General features: G+C 41.5%; 1 protein-coding gene across 3 annotated transcripts in view; it reads right to left on the bottom strand.

The window, feature by feature from the left end:
- The window catches only part of TXLNG (taxilin gamma), a 57,547-nt gene that overhangs the window by 14,322 nt on the left and 19,706 nt on the right, over positions 1-23,519 (bottom strand). For all 3 annotated transcript variants that reach the window (XM_015443482.3, XM_005593055.4, XM_065537939.2), the window contains 4 exons: positions 13,234-13,537; positions 11,571-11,662; positions 2,922-3,092; positions 1,070-1,264 (listed from right to left, as the gene is read on the bottom strand). In XM_015443482.3, the coding sequence (XP_015298968.1) occupies positions 1,070-1,264; positions 2,922-3,092; positions 11,571-11,662; positions 13,234-13,537 (762 nt within the window). The remainder of the gene's footprint in view (positions 1-1,069; positions 1,265-2,921; positions 3,093-11,570; positions 11,663-13,233; positions 13,538-23,519) is intronic.

Raw genomic sequence — 23,519 nt, 5'->3', positions numbered from 1 at the left:
CACACGAATTATGGTTTCATCTGCTGAAGCCAGGTACTATATTATCTCTCTACTTTTTGTTAAGCTTGAAATTTTTCATAATTTTTTTTTAAAAAAAGCAAAAGCCAGTAAGAAAAATAAAATCCTTAAAAAAAAAAAAACAGCAGTTTTTGAAGGGCTGTATGTAAAACTATAAAGTTTGAGTTGAAAACAGGATAAAGTAACACACAGATACCTGATCTTTTTTTTTTTTTTTAATTTGAATCAGCTTTTTGAATTCCTTTCTGTAAGGAACATAAAAGCCCAACATTTCACTAAAGTTAAAGGCAGAGATGCACCATTTAAAGAAACCTAAAGCCTCTAACCCTGTCCATCAAACCTCTAAAAGTGAGGAACTTTAAAAACCAGGTTTGTACCTTCTAGCAAATAGGTACAAACCTGGTTTTTAAAGTTCCTCACTTTGTTCAGAGGATACTACCTCTGAACTTTCAGATTAGCTTATAAAAGAATTCCAAAAGTCTTCATTGAAGGCCAATGGCCAAGTTCATTAGCCATGGATCTTCCCAGTAAACTTTTTACCCTCAATGGGCTTATGTGTGAGGGGTTAGAAGTAAGTTTTTCCTCTCAAATAATATAAAGCCCTCGTTTTAAAAAAAAAAAAAATCTGAAACATAAGTATATAGGTATAATACCATGACAGTGGATACTGTACAGATTATCAGATGTCTGAGATACAGGGTATTTGGGGCCCAAATATTTATTCATTATTAGTCTGGATAAGGGAAAACAATCTGCATGCAAAAACTGCAATCTTCCAGTATTTCATGAAGACAAGCAGTACTTAACATGTCTCCTAGAAATAACCTCCTTTATCCAAATCCAGTGACTCCTGGGACATCAAGTGATGATCTCACTTGAGGTGCCTGATAAATAACCGACTGCCTAATAAATAATAAATAACCGACTGCCACTATGCACTATGCATATGCAAAGTTCTGAAACACCCCGTGACAGCGATTTTACTTTAGGTGTGAATGGTGACATTTTTGCTAATCTTGAGAAGCCGTTTAAATAAACCAAACTCCGTTACCTCTTCCCTCAGTGCATACTGTTCGATGAGCTTCTTCAGCTTCTCCCCCAGCTCGATGTTCTCCTGTCGGAGTTTGGCGTTGTGGATGTCGTGCTGCTCCAGCTGGGCTTGAATTTCATTTAAGGTAATCTGGAAATGTGCAGTTGCTTCTTTACGTCGTTCTTCTTCCTCTCGTGCCTGCTGCATATTTTCCTCCTTATTACCCAAAATAATTTTTGTTAATACAGACCTATAGAGAAGATGCTCACAAGAGAAGCTGCTGCCGTGTGGGTTCATTTGTTGCTGCCCTGACATATTGCTTCTGAACTACAATTCCTCCCCCTTATTTATGACCAGAAGGCTCTCATTGAAAAGCAAGCTGGCCGGGCGTGGTGGCTCACGCCTGTAATCCCAGCACTTTGGGAGGCCGAGGTGGGCGGATCACAAGGTCAGGAGATCGAGACCATGGTGAAACCCCGTCTCTACTAAAAATAGAAAAAATTAGCCGGGCGCAGGGGCGGGCGCCTGTAGTCCCAGCTACTCGGGAGGCTGAGGCAGGAGAATGGCGTGAACCCGGGAGGCGGAGCTTGCAGTGAGCCGAGATTGCGCCACTGCACTCCAGCCTGGGCGACAGAGCGAGACTCCGTCTCAAAAAAAAAAAAAAAAAAAAAAAAAAAAAAAAAAAAGAAAAGCAAGCATTTTTTCCTAAGTAGACAGATAACCAGAGAGATGCAAACTGTCCTGCTACAAAATAAATGTTATGGCTGTCCGCAATTCACTCTACTGCAATACTCGCCGGTTACAAAGGCCATCATCTTAGATGGGTCGGAAGAGATCCTGCTCCCTCTGCTCCCTTGCCGCTTACTTTCTGGGTCACAACTGCTACTCCCTAAAGGGCAAAGGACAAATGGAATCCTCATCTCAAAAAGCTTCCTTTCTGTAACTACTTTCTGATGATGAAAAAGAAAAAAACAAAAAAAATTCAAAGCTTACTTTCAATTCTTGCTAGGATATGTGTGTCAAAAGACCTTTACGTGTCTGAACAGTTACGAGCCTACTCAAAATATTGATTTCCTATGGGAAAAAAAAAAATATCACTTACTTTGACATCTAAATCCAAGGGCTCAAAAGCAAAGAAGATAATCATGGCTCCCATACCAGGTGAAGATCCATTTCAAGAATGCTCTTATAGTCTAGGGCCTTGGGGGTTTGTTACAGCATAAAGGGAGTTTGATCAGAGATCCTGCTCAAAGTCATACTGCAACTGTACATGGGGACAAGCCTGTCCCATTCTAACAGGCAGATTCCTTCCTGCGGCTCTGCTCCTTTCCTTCTTCCCCTGTTGATACCAATGAATCTCTGGATACCTATTCCCTCTTCCTTTACAATCAGCCAAGGTGTTAAGTGGTTTCCTAAAAGTACTTAGCAACTGAATAGCTGGGGGTGAACTCCTGGGCAATGCTCCACCCAAGAGTTCAGCAGGAGTTCTCCCTTCCCAGACTGTTACTAGTTTCTCATTTCACTGCAGTTTTTCCTACTTGGTGATCAGCTGTATCAGTGCTCAGCAGAAAAATGGCAATTCTGAGCTTCCTAAGCCACGGCTCTAAGCAGGAGGGCCTTGGGCATAGATTCCCTGGGGCCAAGGATGAGGCAACTAAGGCGATCTTCCTTGAACAGGAAACCAAAACTTACGTAGAAAGAATTGGTCTTACATTTACAATGACCTCACACAAGGCATCAGGCCAAGCAAAATAAAAAGCAAGGCAGTATCTGTCTCCAAGTAGAGACAAGGATTTATTTCAGATAGGCACAAGGTTGATTATGAAATCAGCTAAGTCCCTCCTGAAAAAAACAGACAAACGAACCAACTAACCTTTAACGTCTTATTGTGACGCTGAAGTTCTCTGCAAAGAGACTCTAGCTTGCTTCTTGCCAAGATGGCCTTGCTGTGTTCACTCTGCAAGTGAACTTTCTCTTTCACAATCTGGGCTTGCTTCTTCTGCAGGATCTTCATTTGCTTCTGAACATTCCTGCTCTCCTCCAGCTAAAATTCATAAGCACTTTACATTTAGGAAGTACAGTAAAAACCTTACAGTTATGGCTAGAAGAATTATAATGAGAGCTATGGAACACATTTTCAAAAAGTCAAATACTATAGTATAATATATATATATATATATATTTTTTTTTTTTTTTTTTTTTGAGACGGAGTCTCGCTCTGTCACCCAGGCTGGAGTGCAGTGGCCGGATCTCAGCTCACTGCAAGCTCCGCCTCCCGGGTTCCCGCCATTCTCCTGCCTCAGCCTCCCGAGTAGCTGGGACTACAGGCGCCTGCCACCTCGCCCGGCTAAGTTTTTGTATTTTTAGTAGAGACGGGGTTTCACTGTGTTAGCCAGGATGGTCTCGATCTCCTGACCTCGTGATCCACCCGTCTCGGCCTCCCAAAGTGCTGGGATTACAGGCTTGAGCCACCGTGCCCGGCCTATAATATATTATTTAAATTGTTTCATGCCATGCTACATTGACACCCTTTTCCTCTCTTCCAGTTGTGACAGAAAAGTAAGCAAATTTAGGGTAGCAGAAAATAATCAATCTTTTTCTTTCTAAAAAAAATCCTTTAGACAGATTTAATTTTCACAACCCTTTATTATCCAGGTTTTACAGAAAAAAATGTATAAGCCTGGAGACATCAATAAGTTGCCCAACATTCTTTAATTAGTACAGATAATCAGTATGGGGTGAGGTTGGGATTTGAAGCCAGCAGCCTGAATCTCTGGCTTTCTTGACTTCTGTATTGGCCTCCTATCCCCTGGGGTCCTGAATTTTGCCAGCTTCCTGACTTCAGACACTGATCACAGATCTTCTTCCTGCTCTCAACCCAACAACTCACAAGCAACATGGGCTCCTCAACTTCTAGCTACAATCCTGTGCTTTTGGAAGGATGATGCCCTTCAACCGGATACCTCCTGCCCCAGAATCTTCCTGGGCCCACTGGGAACACTGCCCAAGTATTCCAGCCTTAACCTTTTGGAAAATAAACCAGCCCTAGTTCTCACTGAAACCTACTCCAATGTTGAAGGCCAGGAGTGACTCAGTGCTAAAGCCAGGCATGTCCCGAATTGCTGTTTGCTGGGTGAATGTCTGTCTAGATCATTTCCTACCTGGCAAAAAACCTGCTGAAATCCAAATATTTTAACAATCAAATTTATTGTGCTTTGGGGTTTTATTTTTTTTTTGGGGGGGGGGTATTTTTTTTTATTTTCTTTGGGGGTTTATTTTTGTTATTTTTTTTTAGACAGACTATTAATCTGTTGTCCAGGCTGGAGTGCAGTGGCATAATCTCAGTTCGCTGCAGCTCCTGCCTCCCGGGTTCAAGCGATTCTCCTGCCTCAGCCTCCCAAGTAGCTAGGACTACAGGCACCTGCCACCACTCCCAGCTAATTTTTGTATTTTTAGTAGAGACAGGGTTTCACTATGTTGGCCAGGCTGGTCTCAAACTCATGACCTCAATTGATCCACCTGCCTTGGCCTCCCAAAGTGCTGGGATTACAAGCATAAGCCACCATTGCCTGGCCGGGTTTTGTTTTTGGTTTTTTGTTGTTTTTTTGAGATGGAGTTTTGCTCTTGTTGCCCAGGCTGGAGTGCAATGGCACGATCTATTGCACTCCAGCCTGGGCAACAAGAGTTAAAGCGATTCTCCTGCCTCAGCTTCCCAAGTAGCTGGGATTACAGGCATGCGCCACCATGCCCGGCTAATTTTATATTTTTAGTAGAGATGGGGTTTCTCCATGTTGGTCAGGCTGGTCTCAAACTCCCAACCTCAGGTGATCCACCCACCTCGGCCTCCCAAGTGCTGAGATTACAGGCATGATCCACTGTGCCTGGCAGGGTTTTGTTTTTTTAAATGATGTTTTAGGAGTCAATACTATCAAGTTTTACACCCACAGGCTACTATACTGAAACAGTCATCAGAATCTAAAACTCAGTAAACAGCACTCAGGGTTCTTCGTGAGAAGAACTGCTGCAATTTTAGATATGGAACAAATCAGTCTGTTTCAAGGTTAAATCAACATGAACAGATAAGATGGCAGCCTTACTGACCTTTCAATAAAGCTTTTACTGAAAAAGGAAATGATGCTGAGTCACAATTTGAAGAGCAAGAGTGACATCTTGTGGCCTACCAAAACATATCACGCATCCTTACAGCCACATTTACAGATACCAAAAACACCTTTACTGGAATTCTTGCAGGAAAAAAATCATTGTTTTTGCATAATTTTGTAAAGCAAAATTACTGCGAACTACATGCGACCACCCAGTTTAAGAGGCTGCAGGTCCAGCACACACTAGCTGTACTTTCACCAGGGTGCGGAGCTCCTGCCTTTCCTGACCCAGGGTTAATGCAATCCTGAATCCGGTGTTCATTATTCCTTCGCTTTCCTTTCTGTATTATTTCATTTCTTCTGTGTGTACTTCTCAAAAAAAAAAACAATCCTTTTGGTTTTAGCTGTTTTGACTTTATTGTAGCTAGTGCAGATGAGGAATTGAAATTTTCATTTTCTTTAATTTATACTAGTTTAATAAGCCACATGTGGCTGATGGCTACCGTCTTGGACAGCACAACTCGATTACGTTGCTAGGACTCATCCACATTGTTGGCGTGTAGCTGCAGATCAGGACTTAGCAGATTTTTTCTGTAAAGGGCCAGCAAGTAAATAGTTTAGGCACTGCAGGCCACATATGGTCTCTGTCATGTGTTCTTTATTTTTAAACATCTTAAAAATTAAAACCATTCTTAGCTTGTGGGCAGTGTAAAAACAGACTCTGGATGGATTTGGCCCACAGGCTGTCTAATATTCTACTTTTTAAAAACACAGCACACACACAAACATACCACACAAAATAAGATCTTATCTCTAAAAAATAAACAGTGAGCCATGATCGTGCCACTGCACTCCAGCTTGGGTGGCAGAGTGAGACCCTGTCTCAAAAATAAACAAATAGATAAAAAATAAAAACACAACACACATGGCACACGAAACTCTTTATTAATCCATCTTCTTGTATAAATGGGCATCTGGGCTGTTTCTAGGTTTTGTTATTATTCACAGTGGTATGAACATTCTCATGTGTTTCCTGGTATACACGTGTCAGGAATTTCTCTTCTGTGCACAAACATCAGAAATGAGGTTGCCGGGCAATGATTTCTAAATGTTTGATTTCACATGACAATGGCGAATTGATATTCCCAACAGCAATATATAAGAGACCATATAGATCCACATCCTCTCCAAAATAATCAGATTTCTTCATTTATGCCACTATAACAGACGTAAAATGGCATCTCATTGTGGTCCTGATTTGCATTTCCCTAATCACTTATCAGGTAGAACACCTCTTTGAATGTTTATGGACCCTTATGTTAAGGTATCTTCGTATCTTTGTTTTTCCACTTCTATGAAATGTCCCTTTCATGTCTCTCATCCAGCTTTCCATAGGGATATTTGTCCTTTTCACATTAGTGTTCTTTAGATATTCTTGATACTAAATCTCCTGCTGGTTATATTTGTTGGAAATATGTTCTCTCCAGTTTGTAATGTCTTCTCGCTCTTTTTTTTTTTTTTTTTTTTTTTTTGAGATGAAGTCTCACTCTGTTGCCCAGGCTGGAGTGCAGTGGCGTGATCTTGGCTCACTGCAACTTCCACCTCCCCAGTTCAAGCAACTCTCCTGCCTCAACCTCCTGAGAAGCTGGAACTACAGGCGCGCTACCACCACACCCGGCTTTTTTTTTTTAATTTTTTTAGTAGAGACGGGCTTTCACCATATTGGCCAGGCTCGTCTTGAACTCCTGACCTCGTGATCCGCCTGCCTCAGCCGCCCAAAGCGCTGGGATTACAGGTGTGAGCCACCAAGCCTGGCCATCTTCTCACTTTTTTCAGGGCATCTCTTGACAAAAAGAGAGTCTTGATTTCAATAAAGCCAATTTGTACAATCTTTCCTCTGACAATGCTTTTTGTGCTATAAGAAATATTTCCTTAACTCAAGATTGGAAAAATATTTACCTATTGATAAGTCAAAATAATATCTAAAAATTTTAAAGCTTAATTTTTGACATTTAAGCCTTTAATCTATTTGGAATTGATTGTTGCCTCGGGTGTGTAAGGATCTAATTTCACTTTTTTCTCATAAGGAGAACCTTTTTTTTTTTTTTTTTTTTTTTTGGAGATAGCATCTTGCTCTGTCGCCCAGGCTAGGGTGCCATATGGCACGAACTCACTGCAGCTTCCAATTCCTGGGCTCAAGTGATTCTTCCACTTCAGCCTCCCAAGTAGCTGGGACTACAGGCGTGTGAGTGTGTGTGTGTGTGTGTGAGTCTGTGTGTGTACAGGGTCTTGCGACATTGCCCAGGCTGGTCTTGAACTCCTGATAGCAAGTAATCCTGCTTCAGCCTCCCGAAGTGCAGACATTACAGGGCTGAGCTACCATACCCAGCCAGGATAACCACTTTTTAAGTTACATTAATATGAGGACGGCAATTCTCCCCCAAATGTATCTACAGATTCTGTGAAATGCTCTTTGAAATCCCAAATAGTGCCCCCCAACATACGGAACTACTAAATTGAATCTAAAATCTATAGAGAGTAAAGGGCCAAGAAGAGCCAAGATACTTCAGAAGAAAAGAGTAAGGAGAATGGAACCTACCCAAGCATACATTAAGATTATTACACTATAATAATCTATACAAACTGACTACAGGATGGGAAAGAAAAGCATTATAAAGTACTTAAGGATCATGTTAATGGTATCCACAGCTAAAAGCAAAATGCTACAATTTCATGAATCTGTGTGATCTGGTGAACATGTTGGCCATAGGGTCTCCCCAATGGACAATCCCAGTTACAGTGCACAGAAATCCATTCCAACTGCTCCACAAAACAGTTATGCATGTCAGTGCAACAAGCACAATGACATCAGATGATATGTGTCACAAAAGGGCAGAGGACAGTGATGGCAAAAGGGAACTTTTCAGAATAATCCTTGGGAAAGGCTATGACTCCCTTGGTGGCCTCACTGCTATACAACCTATATATACTCTACCTTTCTTTCTTTTTTTTTTTTTTTGAGACAGAGTTTCACTCTTGTTGCCCAGGCTGGAGTGCAATGGCACGATCTCAGCTCACCACAACCTCCGCCTCCTGGGTTGGAGCGATTCTCCTGCCTCAGCCTCCTGAGTAGCTGGGATTACAGGCATGCGCCACCACGCCCAGCTAATTTTGTATTTTTAGTAGAGACGGGGTTTCTCCATGTTGGTAAGGCTGGTCTCGAACTCCTGACCTCAGGTGATCCGCCTGCCTTGGCCTCCCAAAGTGCTGGGATTACAGGCGTAAGCCACCATGCCCAGCCTATATCTACCTTTTAAGTGAAATATGTGCTAGCTTCAAGAAATCAAGCTTTAGAACATTTTCTGGAAACAATACATATTTTGTTTTTCAAATTTTCGGCACAAATCTGTATAAAAGAGAGATTACTCACTAGGCAAGTCTTCGATGTGTCACATCCTGAAATGAACACAGTCATTACTGCTGGTGCTTAGCAATAACCAAACCCACAATCAAAACAATAAAATCAAAAGCCACAAACAAAAACACCCTACGCCCCTGCTACTTCAAGTGTGATCCAAGGTCTGGCAGCATCATCACTGTTGCCCGGGCATTTGTTAAAATGCAGATCCTCAGGCCCCAACCAAGACCTAGTGAATGAGAATGTGCATTTTTTTTTTTTTTTTTTTTTTTTTTTGTATTTTTTTTAGTAGAGACAGGGTTTCAATGTGTTTGCCAGGATGGTCTCGGCCTCCCAAAGTGCTGGGATTACAGGCTTGAGCCACCGCGCCCGGCCGAGAATGTGCATTTTAACCAAAAGTTCAATGATCGGTGTGAGTCTGAGAACAACTATCCCAGATCACTATTTGTTCTCTCTTCTAACTAATTCAAGGCTGGCTGTCATTGTCACATCACTGGGTTGGGTAGCTAACCTTTGACACCGCTTTTTCTGGTTTTTACTCTTTTCTCCATTTTTTCTTTTCCCTTTTCTATTCTTGTCTTTCTTCTTTTTCCACCATTTCTTGCATGATTCTCCCCATGTGAAAGGCACCAAGGGGAACTGGCTTCCACAGACAATGGAAGCATTCCTTTCCTGAAGCCATCAATCCAACCACGCTGTTTTCTTCCATCTTTGCATTTGTGACTGTTCTGGGACATTTTCACTGATGCACAGGGCGTGCTGTTGCTACAAACAGTGGAAGGTGCCAGGCTGCTGAATGCCAGCTAAGTGAGGTATACCTGGACCACTTCATAAACTAAGGGAAAGTAACTGTCATTCTTTCTTCTTTTTTTTTTTTTTTTTTGAGACAGAGTCTCACTGTCACCCAGGCTGGAGTGCAGTGGCGTGATCTCAGCTGACTGCAAGCTCCGCCTCCCGGGTTCATGCCATTCTCCTGTCTCAGCCTCCCCAGTAGCTGGGACTACAGGCACCTGCCACCACGCCCGGCTACCTTTTTTTGTATTTTTAGTAGAGACAGGTTTTCACCATGTTAGCCAGGACGCTCTCAATCTCTTGACCTCGTGATCCGCCCACCTTGGCCTCCCAAAGTGCTGGGATTACAGGTATGAGCCACCTTGCCTGGCCTGTAACTGTCATTCTTGAAGCAACAAACTAATAGGATTCAGTTTTTGGTTTTTTTTGGTTTTTTTGAGCTAATCATTGATTTAAAAAACGTAATGGCGTGGGCCGAGCGCGGTGGCTCATGCCTGTAATCCCAGCACTTTGGGAGACCGAGGTGGGTGGATCACGAGGTCAGGAGATCGAGATCATCCTGGCTAACACAGTGAAACCCTGTCTCTACTAAAAACACAAAAAATTAGCCAGGCGTAGTGGCGGGCACCTGTAGTCCCAGCTACTCGGGAGGTTGAGGCAGGAGAATGGTGTGAACCCAGGAGGTGGAGCTTGCAGTGAGCCGAGATTGCACTACTGTGCTCCAGCCTGGGCGACAGAGTGAGACTCCGTCTCAAAAAAAAAAAAAAAAAAAAAAAAAAAAAAAAATATATATATATATATATATATATATATATATATGCTTCTGATACGGAATTAACTGTTTTAACAGATGAAGATGCACATAAATTGTACATGAGAATTCACCTAAGTATTTCACAAAAGCCAATAATGCCAGCATTTATATTAGAACCACTTATTCTAAAAGTTTCCCCCAACCATTCCCTCCAAGGATTCTATGACTTTCCCATTCTTCAATTCATATAGGATGGCAGGGTTTCCAAGTTGAAACTACCTTCACGGGCTGGGCACGGTGGCTCACGCCTGTAATTCCAGCACTTTGGGAGGCCACGGCAGGCGGATCACGAGGTCAGGAGATGGAGAGCATCCTGGTTAACACGGTGAAACCCCGTCTCTACTAAAAATACAAAAAATTAGCCAGGCGTGGTGGCACGCACCTGTAGTCCCAGCTACTCAGGAGGCTGAGGCAGGAGAATCGCTTGAACCCGGGAAGCGGAGGTTACAGTTAGCCAAGATCACGCCACTGAAATCCAGCCTGGGGGACACAGCGAGACTCCGTCTCAAAAAAAAAAAAAAAAAAAAGAAAGAAAGAAAGAAAGAAACTCCAAAAACAGAATTAATGCTACCTGTAATAATGTAGCTGAGAACAAACTCTTTGATAAGGTCAATGTTTTTTGGAAGATGGAAAAAAGGATGCTTGACACACAGTAGATGCTAAATAAGTATTTCTTTTTTGAGACAGAGTCTCGCTCTGTCGCCCAGGCTGGAGTGCAATGGTGCGATCTCGGCTCACTGCAAGTTCTGCCTTCCAGGTTCACGCCATTCTCCTGCCTCAGCCTCCTGAGTAGCTGGGACTACAGGCACCCGCCACCAAGCTTAGCTAATGTTTTTGTATTTTTAGTAGAGACGGGGGTTTCACCATGTTAGCCAGATGGTCTCGATCTCCTGACCTCGCGATCCGCCCGCCTCAGCCTCCCAAAGTGCGGGGATTACAGGCGTGAGCCACCGCACCCGGCCGCTAAATAAGTATTTCTGAGACACAGTATTGTTTTAGCAGACGATTTCATGTAACTCACAATCTCAATCAAAACAGCCCTTGATCTCTAGAATTCCACTAGGAAAAGTTTAAGACAGGAACCACCTCACCCCAACTGAGTGGCACCTAAGGCATCACAACATAACAATGCAAAGGCTGACTTATACTCTAAAACTGAGTTTTAGAAAATCTTTGCCACATCTTAGTATTACAATGTTCCCTAAATACTACCTCATAAAATGAAACTATACAACCAACAAAAAGCCCCAACAAAGCAGATTCTCTTCTTCAATTTCAGAATAAAATACAATTTTACATTTAAGGCCATATCAAATTTGTACTTTAAGAAACTTACCAAGCACACACACATTTCACTATATTTTATATGGCTCACATCCTTGATTTAATACTCACAAGATCAGCATATTTCTTACAGAGAGCTGCCAGCTTCTCCTCTGGGGTTGAAAGGGTGTTTAGGGCTTGCATCAGTAATAAAACTTCTTTTCCTGATGATTAACAAGAAAAGAAATAAGTCCCAGAAGAATGAGATCAAATCTAACCTGTAAATTCTACTAACGATTCCTGTGCTCTGACATCCAGAGTAAAGTAACTTACACCTATGATTATAAACAAGAGATTTACCAGCTCAATGAAAAAGGCAATTTTTAAATTCTGGATTAGCAGGCCTCGCTTCCCTCCCCACCCCCACCCCAAATTTCTTTTTTTTTTTTTTTTTGTTTGTTTGTTTGTTTTTTGAGACGGAGTCTCGCTCTGTCGCCCAGGCTGGAGTGCAGTGGCGCGATCTCGGCTCACTGCAAGCTCCGCCTCCTGGGTTTACGCCATTCTCCTGCCTCAGCCTCCTGAGTAGCTGGGACTACAGGCGCCCGCCACCGCGCCCGGCTAATTTTTTGTATTTTTAGTAGAGACGGGGTTTCACCGTGGTCTCGATCTCCTGACCTTGTGATCCGCCCGCCTCGGCCTCCCAAAGTGCTGGGATTACAGGCGTGAGCCACCGCGCCCGGCCACTGCTAGCTATTTTTAAGAACTCTGGTTAAAAGCTTATAAATTTCCTTGCCTAATCACTGATGTCCAAGTTAAGACAAAGGGCAAGTTACAAATTGCATGGAAATTTTTTTAAAGCTTCCTCCTAACCAAGTTCGAATATAGAAGCAAGTTCAAAGGGAGTTTCCGTTGGTACTACACTTTGCCTAAGACACACATAATCACAGGTGAACATATCTTTTCCTATGAACAATTTTAAAACGTATGCTTTTCTTACGATTTACTAAGTATATTCTATGTGTTAACTAAGGTCAACTAACTAAAGGATGACAAGATAGCTCTTCCCGTGGGGAAAAGACCTTAACAATACTGTAAGGACTTTGGCAGAGAGAGGCAGGTGGCTGAAACAGGAGGGGACTAATGGCATTTCAAAGTACAGGGTAATCTTTTATTTCTTAAGCTAGGTGATAGGTACCATTTTTATTTTTGTAATGTTCATTCTTGTATGTAAGATATTGCATCAAAATATATATCTTAAAATAATTCTGACATATGGACTGCCGTGGGGGGGAAAGAGTGACTTCAAAAAAGAATGCTTTTCTACTCATATAAAATTTTATTAGTGAAATCTTCTCTCATTTAACCCAAAGTCAATAAGACCTTTAAGAGACGATTAAACATGATTACTGAATATGATCAGAAATAACTGCAGTGTGGCCGGGCACAGAGGCTCACACCTGAAATCTCAGCACTTTGGGAGGCCAAGGCAGGAGAGGACTGCTTGAGCTTAGGAGTTTGAGACTAGCCTGGGCAACACAGTGAGACCCTGTCTCTAAAAAAAAAAATTTTTAATTAGCCAATTCTTGATTATTTTGGAAAAAAAGCTAAGCGTCCTCCCTGCTGTTTTGGCCTCCTGCACATAACTGCAGCAGACACATGGACTAACCTCACTGAAGACACTAGGTGTGTTGGCTAAGCACCTCTAAAGTGGTTGTGTTCAAAATGATCTGGGCTGCAGAAAACACAAGCAAAATGATTAGCATGTGAAACGTCCAACCACTGAACGGATTATTACCTAAGGTTTTTTCTTTGTTCCTGTTGCACTCTGAATCTTGCTGACCATCAGGGGGATCTGTTCGAGCTTCTCCCCCAGGGATTTCCTCTCTTGACTCCTGTGTGCAGTATGCTGGGCTCACCAAATTCCTGTTCTCTGTTATAAAGTCACTGCCTTCATCCTCTTCCAATGAATGCTTGTTACTTGTGCCACCACAATTTGAGTCTTGATGTTGAAGAATATCATTTGATTGAGAGTTACACAACACATCTGCTTTCACCCCTAGCCCACAAATTCCAGCTTCTTCCATTGTGCCAATTTCAAACTAGAGGAAAGGAGAAGGAGAAAAAAGATGGAGAAGGGGTTAAATCAAATGTAATCAATGTTCACAAGCAACGGAACATCATAGCCTGACGGTTTTTTCTTCCTTAGTGGTATGCAAAATTGATGTAAATATGGTACTTTCTAGGTTTCACTGAGAGGTGACCTAACTATAAAGTATAAGGAAATTAAAGTTAAAATGAATCACACAACTATGCAGTACCAAAGGAGGCAAGAAAGCCATTTAGTTATAAATCTAAATTGATTTCCATATAAAAATTCACCACTTAACATAATTAGCACCTTAACAGAAGTGAAACTGTCCCCAGTTAATGAATATTAATTATTCTGATCTTATCCTCAAGGAGAGAGTACAGCAGGGATAGCTAGCTAGCTATCCATTAAACTCCCATGCTCCCCCAAGTTCCTGTGGAGCTGACACTATGAGACAAGTGCCCAGCCAGGGACTACATTCCCCAGGCCCCTTACACCAAGGGGCGACTTCCGCATGAAGTTCCCACCAACTGAATGTGGGTATAGGACACGACTGTCCTTTCTGTAACAAGACTTTTATTCTCAGAAGCACAAGTTCTTTCTCCACCATCTCTCCCCAACTCTGGTAAAACGCAGACATCTCCAAGACCCTAAGGGATGGCAGAGCCACAGGATAAATGCAGCCTGGGCCTCCATATCCTATGTACATACAGGAAAGCCACCTTACTTACAAAGAAAACCTACACTGGAGTATAGGTGAACAAGAAATAAACTTCTCTCATGCTAAGCCATGGAAATTTTGAGACTGATATTTTAAGCAACTATCCCAGCCTTCATACAGGTAATACACATGGTAAAGATGCCTTTATTCCAGTATGTTATTCTTACGTCAGTAATTTTACCTTACTCTCTCTTCTATCACATTGTTAACCCTATTTGAGGTTTTTCCCCTTGTGAACACTACCTGGTCATGATGTGGCACAAATTTAAATTCTGTGCATTTACTCTCCATATGAAAGAGGGCCTCTTCCTTTTCTGAATAATACAGTTGAGGTGAGGAGGTGTTTAGTATCCTTCTCTTATCACAAATGGACAAAAGCTACATTCAAAAATGTATGGGAGAGCAGATATTTGAGATTTTAGGTTATAATCATTTTATGCAACTGAAGAAGTCAAAGTATCAAAGTAGGAGGGGATGGAGAAGTTAAGGAAAATAAAATCTTATATTTTATAGTCTAATGTTGATAAATCCAATACTGTGCTTTCATAAGAACAAATTGGCAAGGACACTTTGAAAAACTCTTTGGCAATATGGATACCTTCTAACCTAGTTAACTCTACTCCTGGGATTTTGCCCAAGTGTGTACATATGTGTATCCAAAGGCCAAGAATAAAGGAGCACTAGTCGTAATAGCTCCAAAATGGAATCAACCCAAATTGCTATCAGTAGCAGAATGGATAAACTGTAGTATATAAGCAGTAAGAATGAACTACTGTTAGATGCAACCACATAGATGAGTTTCACAGACCTATGTTGTGAAAAAGGTGCCAGAAGAGTATCTACTATAGGAAATCATTTATGTATAAAGTTCGAAAACAAGGCAAGTTAATAAATGGTGCTAGAAATCAGGATAGCGGTTACCATTGGGGGTGGGGCCTCCTGGGGTGCTTGTAGTGTTCTATTTCTTGGTCTAAATGAGGTTGACGCATTCACTTTGTGAAAATTCATTAGGCCTAACATTTATGATTTGTATACTTTTCTCAATTTATGTTTTATTTCAGTAAAGCTTATTTTAAAAGTTGCAATTTATACATTATTCAAGAGGAACCAAAACAAATATTTTCCTCTAAGAAGACAGATTAAAGATACGCTGCTTTTCATGACACTTCTAAAATAATGTACATGTAATACTTTGATTTCTTAAAAAAAGTAACACATTAAGGGGAAATGGGTTATCTATTTCAGTTGTGGTTTGATGCCACACTCTAAGTCTAATTCAGATAGAAAAAACTTACAAATACTGAAACTCTTAAATTATTTGAAAAGATTTCAAAAATTCACTTCCATATGTATCATATTCTATAGAGCAATGTTTCTCAAACATAACCCATAAAGTTTTTCAAAAATTCACGATGGCACGCATCGTGGCACATGCCTGTAGTCCTAGTTGTTTGTGGGGCTAAGGCAAGTCTGAGGACAGCCTGGGCAATACAGTGAGACCTCATCTCTTGGGGTGGGAGAGGATTCACAATCAAGTTTCAGGAAAAATCATTTGTATGATTTCACTACTGTAGAAACTTCTTAAAATTGTTAATAGGCCGGGCGAGGTGGCTCATGCCTGTAATCCCAGCACTTTGGGAGGCTGAGGTGGACAAATCACTTGAGGTCAGGAGTTTAAGACCAGCCTGGCCAACATGGTGAAACCCCGTCTCTACTAAAAATACAAAAATTAGCCGGGCAGAGGTTGTAGTGAGCCGAGATTGCGCCATTGCACTCCAGCCTGGGTGATAAAGCGAGACTCCATCTCAAAAAAAAAAAAAAAAAAATCATTAATATACCCGAATAACATACTATAGCAGTATTATTAACAGAACAGGTGCAAAGTGATAATTTCAATGCTACATTTCACATGTAACTACTAGTTTCGCCTCTACTTTAATCAAATATTAAAATGTCATGTGGCCGGGCGCGGTGGCTCACGCCTGTAATCCCAGCACTTTGGGAGGCTGAGGCGGGCGGATCACAAGGTCAGGAGATCGAGACCACGGTGAAACCCCGTCTCTACTAAAAATACAAAAACTTAGCCGGGCGCGGTTGTGGGCGCCTGTAGTCCCAGCTACTCGGGAGGCTGAGGCAGGAGAATGGCGTGAACCCGGGAGGCGGAGCTTGCAGTGAGCCGAGATCGCGGCCACTGCACTCCAGCCTGGGCGACAGAGCGAGACTCCGTCTCAAAAAAAATAAAAATAAAAAAAATAAAAAAAATAAAATGTCATGTACTAATTGGGTGCACAGATATATAAAGAGACCCTTTACACAAAAGCAATAGAGAGGGAAAAAGTGAGTACTATTAATACCATTTTCCCCAATTTAAAAAAAAAAAATTTTCGGACAGGCGCAGTGGCTTACGCCTGTAATCCCAACACTTTGGGAGACCGAGACGGGCAGATCACGAGGTTAGGAGTTGAAGACGAGCCTGACCAACATGGTGAAACCCCACCTCTACTACAAATACAAAAATTAGCCGGGCATGGTGGAGCACGCCTGTAATTCCAGCTACTCGGGAAGCTGAGGCAGGAGAATTGCTTGAACCCGGGAAGCGGAGGTTGCAGTGAGCTGAGATCACGCCACTGCACTCTAGCCTGAGTGACACAGCAAGACTCCATCTCAAAAAAAAGAATAATAGTAGTTTCAAACCTATTCCCTGAAACCCATTAGGTATAAGAATGGCACTACAGGCCGGTCGCGGTGGCTCACGCCTGTAATCCCAGCACTTTGGGAGGCCGAGGCAAGCAGATCACCCAAGGTCAAGAGTTCAAGAACAGCCTGGCCAACATGGTGAAACCCCGTTTCTACTAAATACACAAAAATCAGCCGGCCGTGGTGGCGCATGCCTTTAATCCCAGCTACTCAGGAAGCTGAGGCCAAAGAACTGCTTGAACCTGGGAGGCAGAGGTTGCAGTGAGCCGAGATCGCGTCATTGCACTCCAGCCTGGGCGATAAGAGTGAAAACTCCGTCTCAAAAAAAAAAAAAAGATTCAAAAAAGGCCAAAAAACTATTGTGTAATAATAGCTGGTGCCATATGGCATAAACAAGAACATTAAATTAATCTGTATATTGCACAAATACCACATCACCTATTTTCCTTTTAATGTATGTCATCACTTCCTATTTGTAGTTAATACTTCTGATTTTTTTTGTCTTTCCAGACACTCCTGCCTCTGAACTCCTATCACATACTACAATATCACATATTTGATGTATACATCCTCCTAGGTAGCAACAGCTTCTTATGCACAAATAGTACTCAAATGCCAACTGATGAGGAGCATACAGGGGCAAAAATGGCTGCTGAAAACAGTCCACGAAAAGAACCTAGGCATTAATACACAAGTTAAAGAAAATACCACTACTGGCCAGGCACGGTAGCTCATGCCTGTAACCCAGAAATTTGGGGGGCTGAGGTGGGTAGATCACTTGAGGTCAGGAGTTCAAGACCAGCCTGGCCAACATGGCAAAACACCATCTCTGGTAAAAATATAAAAATTAGCTGGGCATGGTGGTACATGCCTGGAATCCCAGTTTACTCGGGAGGCTGAGGCACAAGAATTGTTTGAACCCAGGAGGTAGAGGCTGCAGTGAGCTGAGATCACACCACTGCACTCCAGTCTGGGATACAGAGAGAGACTCTGTCTCAAAAAAAAAAAAAAAAAAGAAAAAAGAAAATACCACTATTTTTATCATTAGAAGCAAGACAGTATTACATTTCCCTTCTCTCTTGTACAACTAATTTTGATGTAGTATTGGGGTATTTTTTACATTTGCTAATGGAAGATATACTTTGACTCTACAAAATCCTTTTGTTTATTAATAAACCCAGTTCCAACAGGACTTGATTCACACCACAGTCTACAAATACTCTTGAAATAGCAGGCCCCAATTTTTCTACCCCAAGGACTATTCAATTAACAACCTATACTTGAGGCTCTGTACCTGGGCTATTGAATATTAAGCAAATTCTTAGGCCAATAACTTTATTAAATTGTAAATGATTTCTCAGACCTCATCTCCTCAACCAGAGAATTCTATATCATATGCCCAGTACAATTTCCTACTCTGTCTTCTCTCTCTGATGCCCATTCTGGACGCCTTTTCTTGGATCAATCTCTTATATAAATAATAGTAGTGGCAGCTAACAAACAGTAACTAGTACATCCAGGCACTACTGTGAGAACTTTCCTATATTAACTAGCTTAATCCTCACAACAATGCCACAAGGTAGGCACTATTATTTTCTCCATTTTAGAGATGAGCAAACTATGGCATGTAAAGTTAAGTATCCTGCCTAAGGTCACAGTTAGTAAACTGCAGAGCAAAGATTTGAACTCTAGCAGTCTAGCTGCCGAGTCCATGCTCTTAACTACAAAAATATACCGCTTCATAATTACCCTTTGTCTACCACTGTTCAAACATCCTTGTCCTGGCCCAGCCATCTTAGAGAAGCCTATTTAATAATGGGAAGAGATTCTCCCAAAATACGATGTACAAAAATGAATTACAAAACAGAATGTACTGTATATTTTGTATACGCAGTATATATATGTATACAGATGCTCCTCAACATACGTTGGGGTTACACAGTGATAAATCCATCCTAAAGTCAACAATGCAAGTTGAACCACAGTAAGCCAGGAACCATATGTGTGCATGTACGTATGTATATACACACACTCACAGAGAAGTGTTGGAAGAAAATATCTTGGCCTGGCGTGGTGGCTCACACCTGTAATCCTAGCACTTTGGGAGGCTGAGGCAGGCAGATAACCTGAGGTCAGGAGTTCAAGGCCAGCCTGGCCAACATGGTGAAACCCCATCTCTACTAAAAATACAAAAATTAGCCAGGCGTGGTGGCGGGTGCCTGTAATTCCAGCTACTCGGGAGGCTGAGGCAGGATAATTGCTTGAACCTGGGAGACGGAGGTTGCAGAGAGCCGAGATCACACCACTGTACTCCAACCTGGGCAACAGAGCAAGACTTCATCTCAAAAAATAAATAAATAAATAAATAAGATATCATTTTACACATCAAAAACTTCGACAACACTGTTGGAGAGGGTGTGGGGCATTCTCAAGCATTCCTGGTGGGAGGATAAATTGACTTAACCACCAAAGAGTCCAGTTGCGGAAGGGACTGACCGGGAACCAGCACAAAGGAACCTCTGGGGTGTTGGCAATGCTCTGTATCTTGATGGGGATTTGAGTTACAGAGCTGCATGCATTTGCTAAAATTTAGCACATATACACTTCTGAAGGCTTCATGGGTGAAGCGACAGTTAAATGGACAGATAACTGAAAAAGCAACCAGAGTAAAATGTCAAAGGTAAAATCTAGGTGGTGGAAAAATTGATGTTTAGTATCAACTTTGCAGTATCTTTTAAATTTTTTATAAGATGTTGGAGGGAGAAAACATCAAGTCACATATGCTTTGATCCACCAAATTCATTTCTTATCAGTTTTTCCTACAGATATACCAGTACATTTGTGAATGACATAATATATAAAGTTATTTATGCAGCATTATTTATGGTAGCAAAAAATCCAAAATATCCTAAATATCAATAAATAATAGACTGGATGAATAAACTGCCGTACATCCATCCAATTGAGTACCGTAGTATCTGTTAAAAAAAAGAATAAGGCAGTTATATAATTACTGGTAAGGATAGGTTGATAAGGGAAAAAGCAAAATACCCTGTAGTACCTACCATATGCCATGATGTGGGGCTTGAGGAGGTACTGTATAAATTTATGAGCAGAGAAGTATATCCAATCTCTGGCCAGACACAAAGAAACATTACTGGAGACAAACTGAGTGAGTGGGGACAAGACTTTCACAGCAGGCGTGTTTTCACCTTTTAAGTTTGGTGCCATGAGTTACCTTTACAAGAGCTTTAACATTTTTTTTTAACAGCAAAATGAAGAGAGCTCTCTAATATAGTGCCTTATTAGGAAAAACAAAAGGGGAGGAAATGTTTATTTAAATTCCAATCTCAAATGAAAATGAAACCAACACTGAGTAGTTTCCAGCTGGATTTCTATTAGAACCCTTCCCTATAGAAAATCATGACACAAAAGCTAACACATCTGCATCTTGTGAGCAGTATGTGTACCTCTTAGAGAAGCACAACACTGTGCTACAAATGTTTGTTTACAAGAGCCTTAAACACCAATAATCCTCCACCCTAGCCACTCCCCTCCGGTCAAAAGATATATTTCGCAATCTTCCTTCCACTGTCTCAATACTTGGAGTTAAGAGGACTCGCTAACTGACCAAGAGATGCCTTCAAAATGGGCGGCCACCAGTTTATCAATAATAAATGGCAGGAGCAAAGAACAACTATCATAGAAACTTTTGCAAATGGACATAAGGAAGTACTCTGCATTCATCAACTACTTGTAATAGCTTTTTGGATCAAAACATTCAAAATTGAGAACATGGAAATTAAAACCTAAAGGAAAAAAAACTTTTTTAGGTTTCTTTCCCTTCTACCAACACCTACATTCACTTCCTAATTATTTCAACTACTGCTTGCTCACATGAGCTCAAACACCTTTGACCAGGGCCAGGCATGTGCAGAGGACACAAATTACCCAGTCCTTGCCAGCAAGAGCTAGAGTGGACCTTCAGAGGCAGCAGGTGGGAGAGGTTGTCTATATTTCTCCATTTTCCTAGACAGACATCCTTAGCTTGCCTCAGATTCCCAAACAGTCTAGGAGGAACTTATCAAATAAGTAAAGGGAACCTTTAGCACCTCAGGCTGACACTGTGCGTGGTGTTCTCAAAGTGACCCCATTTAACCTTCCCTGCCTCACTGAAATACAGGCCTTATTGTTCCCAGGTACAGAAAATGAGACTTGATGAGATTAAGTAACTCGCTCAAAATCATATTAAAACCGATAAAAGGGGCTGGGAAAATTCAAAACCAGGTCCACCAAACTCAAGAGTCAATGTTCTCTCTATTACACCGTTAATCAGCTTTTGGAAAACGCCAAGTTCAAAGTCAAACAGATCTCTGACGCAGTTATAAAACAAATCTAAATTAAATGTCTAAAAATACACAGCACACTAGAAATACCAATATGCATTTAGAAAACATCATGAAAGATATGTAGAATTTTTAGCAGGGATTAACTCTGGGATTTGGGGAGGTAAGACACATCTAATTTGGGGGTAGGGATAGCTTCAAATAATTTGAAGTGATTATTTAAGGAACTGAGGTTAGTTTGTTGTTGTTTTTTAATTTTGTGGTTTGTTTTAAGACAGAGTCTTGCTCCATCGCCCAGGCTGGAGTGCAGTGGCGCTATCTCGGCTCACTGCAACCTCCACGATCCGGGTTCAAGCAGTTCTCCTGCCTCGGCCTCCTGAATAGTTGGGACCACATGCGTGTGCCACCACGCCTGGCTTTTTTTTTTTTTTTTTGAAATGGAGTCTCACTCTGTCACCCAGGATGGAGTGCAGTGGCACGACCTCAGCTCACTACAACCTCCGCCTCCCGGGTTCAAGCAATTCTCCTGCCTCAGCCTCCCGAGTAGTTGGGACTACAGGCGCGTGCCACCACGCCCAGCTAATTTTTTTGTATTTTTAGTAGAGATGGGGTTTCACTGTGTTAACCAGGATGGTCCTGATCTCTTGCCCTCGTGATCCACTGGCCTCTGCCTCCGAAAGTGCTGGGATTACAGGCGTGAGCCACCGTGCCCGGCCAATTTTTATATTTTTTAGTAGAGACGGGGTTTTGTCATGTTGGCCAGGCTGGTCTCAAACTCCTGACCTCAGATGATCCACCCACCTCAGCCTCCCAAAGTGCTGGAATTACAGGAGTGAGCCACTATGCCTGGCCTTAATTTTGTGTTTTAGGATAAACCAAAGTATCTCTAAAAATCTTTCCAACCCTATGTGTCTAATAATTTACCCTAAGAGTTGTTAACTTCAACCAGGACTGTACGGACAACAGTGTATGTGCAACCATGCTCGCGCTGCCCTGGGAGGGGCAGTGGAGGCAGAAATAGATGAAGAAATAGTGAAAGATATCAAAGATACCCCATACTCTCAGGGCATCAGCTATTGGCCTTATTTGATTTTGTAAAACATAAACCTTCCTCCTAAACTCTTCCAGTATTTTGAGGGGCTTTCACATTTCCAAATACAAAGTTTTACAAACAAACCTATTATAAAAATTACATTGTCATGTGGCTAAATTACAACAATGACTTTAGCTTTGTACAAGTCATTTAAAATAGTGTATACACTAAGGCTATTTTAATCTTCCAAAGAACTATTCTGGATAGCACAGTTTTCCTCACGGCTAATACTTTATCAATCATTTATCTCAAATTCCTGTTTTAACCATTTTGGATCAAAGCCTTTATAATATGTATTACATAACTCAATGCCTCCTTAAATAGTAGTCTGTTTTACTGTGTTAGAACAAAGAAATGAAAGGATTTTTATTTTTAACAGATAAAAATGATATATTATTGTGCACTATTATATAATTAGATTCTGGTATACATGTCTCTACAACATGACTATATTCTTTAAGATAATAAATTCTCAATGTTTCCAAATATAAACTCCCAAAGGTGAGATCTTATTTAAATTTTAGGCATGAAATACTTGTCTAAGACTTCCTAAATTATATAGCACTGTCTTTAAAAACAGACCACACAGACCCATACATGGGAATTTACTACATTAAAAATGATGTCATTTCAAATTGGTAAAGGAAATAAATGATTTATGATATCTCCCAAACCATATGCGGAAACAAAGGGGTATCCTGTCTTACCCCCTCCAGATATACCAAGATTGAAACATGAAAAATGAAAACCACAAAGAGCTTGAAGAAGTCCTAAACAAATTTTTTTCCATAACCTTGGCATGAAGAAGGCCTTTCTTTTGTTGTTATTGTTTTGGTTTTTTTATTTTTATGAAATTATATACAGCAGAATGACTGCTCCATAGACAGAGCATGGCTATCTCAGTAGCACAGAGTAGCCAAGAAGGCCTTTCAAAGGAAAGCAAAAGCCGGGCGCGGTGGCTCAAGCCTGTAATCCCAGCACTTTGGGAGGCCGAGGCGGGCGGATCACAAGGTCAGGAGATCGAGACCATCCTGGTTAACATGGTGAAACCCCGTCTCTACTAAAAAATACAAAAAAATTTGCCGGGCGCGGTGGCGGGCGCCTGTAGTCCCAGCTACTCAGGAGGCTGAGGCAG

The sequence above is a fragment of the Macaca fascicularis genome, chromosome X, assembly GCF_037993035.2.
Source record: "Macaca fascicularis isolate 582-1 chromosome X, T2T-MFA8v1.1".
In the NCBI taxonomy this organism is placed as follows: domain Eukaryota; kingdom Metazoa; phylum Chordata; class Mammalia; order Primates; family Cercopithecidae; genus Macaca; species Macaca fascicularis.
The sequence above is the reverse complement of the archived record's forward strand: the minus strand, read 5'-3'. Positions and strand labels throughout refer to the sequence as shown.